Source organism: Geospiza fortis, unplaced genomic scaffold, assembly GCF_000277835.1.
Source record: "Geospiza fortis unplaced genomic scaffold, GeoFor_1.0 scaffold261, whole genome shotgun sequence".
Taxonomy (NCBI): Eukaryota; Metazoa; Chordata; class Aves; order Passeriformes; family Thraupidae; genus Geospiza; species Geospiza fortis.
The window spans coordinates 369,004-371,478 of NW_005054578.1; the positions used below are offsets into that span (position 1 = coordinate 369,004).

Below are 2,475 nucleotides of genomic sequence, written 5' to 3' on the forward strand. Positions count from 1 at the left end.
GGCTGTCACCGCGCTCCTGGAGGAGCTGGATCATCTGTCTGTGCTCTTGTTTACACCAAAGAAACACTTGCCACACTTCTCTTGGGGTCTCACCAGTGCTTTTAGGGCAGATAAATCCGGCTGAGGCCTGGAAAGCAGTCACTGAGCTGACAGAGCAGCGCTGTAGATCCCCCCGTGTGCTGCTGTGTGTGGGTGAAAGGACAGCACTGTGTCCCGCAGTTTCACTTCACCTCCAGCTCTGAAGATGAGGTTTTACAGTGAATAAGGGTTTCAGCTGCATTGTGAGTTTCGTACCAAACCTACGTTTTAAAAAATAGAACACACCTCAGAAAATCCGTTGTTTCTATTTAGGGTAAACTTTTTATTCAGAAGGGGTCTGAGGTGGTTCCTTTTGATTCCGTTTTCTCTTTCTGGTTAACTCAGTGATGTGAAGTACGTGGAAAGGCTCCCCCCTAGTTCACTTTCTGTTCCTCTGAAACCTGTTTTGTCACAGTGTGGAATTTTGATGATTTCTTCATAATGTTACATGGTTTCTGATAGCTGTGTGTGCGTGGTTGCAAGGGTTGGTTGCACTGGGTAATCACTGAGCTGATGTCAGTCATTGGTGGGTAGAAGCTGCTACTGTGGGAGCCAGTTGTTCTGCCAATGGCTCTGTGGCTGGAGCAAAATATGGATTTATTTGATAATTCTAAAAGCCATAGGTTCTCAATGCTGAATAAGGTGTAAATTTCAGTACTGGGTTGAAAGACCAATGTTGACACACTGTAAATTACTTAGGGAGTGAAAAATGTGGAGGATGCAATTAGCAAGGATAAATTGACCTATGCAGAATTAATCTGGACCAAACCAAGTAGTACTGGTGCTGCAGGTTGATGTTCCTTCAAATGTTCCAGTCAGAGTCCAGATGCTCCAAGCTCAACCCATCGCTGCCTGCAGCCTTCAGAGCTGCCCTGGGGGCTGCCCCTGGCTCCAGGCAGGCAGGTACAGGACCACAGGCAGGGAGGCAGGTGCAGTTGGACTCACAGTTCCAACAATCCTTGCTAGAAAATGCCTTCTGGGAATCGTGTTTCTGGAAAGCGTCTGCTTGGCCACTGGTCTGGCTTTTGGAAGGGTAATTGGGTTGTCCAATGGGATAATGAGGACAATAGTCTTCTCTGTTGATTGTTATTGTAAAATACATAAAATTTGCCACTGCTTCCTCCCTGGGAATAATTCCAGAGGATGTTGTTTGTGACCTGCAGGGCTGGGTTGGAGCCCAGTTGTGCCACTACTCTGTGGGGTGAGCATTAGGTGGGTTTTAAAACCCTGTGGTTTTGGATCCAGTGTGAATTCCTGTAGCTCTATGTGCCATGCTCCCTTGCAGAGATGGAAGAGAGGGAGTCTGCTCTCTGTGGCCTGTGGGGCTTGAGGTGAGCAAAGTGTTTGAAGGTTATGCTCAGGTTCTGTAGAGACTTAGGAGAATGTGCCTGAAAAGTGGTATTTCTTGTGTTTCTGTTCTGCTTTAATTTTTTTCTGCACCTTTTAGGGGATATTTGCATTGTTTTTGACAGCCTGTGCTGGTGATCTCTGTCACTTCTGGGTATTCAGGCTGAGCCCAGTCCACATGATCTGTTAAAACCCACCATCCCAGGAATTCCTGCACTGACTGACTCAGATTTCGGTGCTCATGAATAGTCAGTGACAAACTGGTGGATTTGCCAGGAAACGCCACTATGAACTGGTTTCCTTGTAAGGATGTTTGGAAACCTTGTGAAGATCCAGTGTTGTATCATGAACCAGATGAGTGAAATCATCTTCCTGGAATCTGTGTTCATTTGGGCTCTGGATTGTGGTAAAAAGCCAGAAGTTCCTCGTAACAAGTTCTGGTAAAGGTTGTGATCAAGTTTCCTCTTGGTGTGTGGTGATGGTGGGATCATCAGGATGGGCCACGGGACGGTGGCTGCCTGCTGGCCCAGGGACATGCTGTCCTCAGGGTGAGACAGCCAGCCCGCTTCCATCCCAAGAATCCCGGCTCCCATCAGTGGGGTTTGCAGACTGGAATGGTCCCTGTGGGTTCGGGGATGCACTTCAGTCCCTTGCTCATGGATTCCTGGATCTCCTGGGGGCTGCTGCTGCTAATTGTGCTGAAATGTGGTTTTGTCATGCGAGCAGACTCCTGCTGGGGGTTATTCTATGACTGGATGAATTTGCATGTGGGAAACCTCGGAGAGGAGAAGTCGCTGCTTGCTTCCTGTCACCCGCTGCGTGATGCTGGCAGTAAGCTGGTTTCTTCCCAAAGCGACTTCAAAGAAATTAAATTTGTTCTGAAATTTCTTTTTGAAGAATGAGTTTCCTGACGTCTCCCTCACAGGGAACATGTGGAAACCTCCCCTTTTGGAGGTTTTCAGGGGAAGTTGTGACCCTCTGTCATGCTTCTGCGAATGCCGGTGGCACTGCTGGAGGGGGATGGATCCCTGTTGTGGCCCTTGGCACATT

The 2,475-nt window shown here is 48.2% G+C and overlaps 1 protein-coding gene across 1 annotated transcript in view; it reads left to right on the forward strand.

Annotated features, from left to right (window-relative positions):
* The first annotated feature begins 1,734 nt into the window (after positions 1 to 1,734).
* Positions 1,735 to 2,475, forward strand: part of PGS1 (phosphatidylglycerophosphate synthase 1) — a 13,563-nt gene continuing 12,822 nt past the window's right edge. The window contains exon 1 of the mRNA XM_031064287.1: positions 1,735 to 1,865. Coding sequence (XP_030920147.1) covers positions 1,735 to 1,865 — 131 coding nt within the window. The remainder of the gene's footprint in view (positions 1,866 to 2,475) is intronic.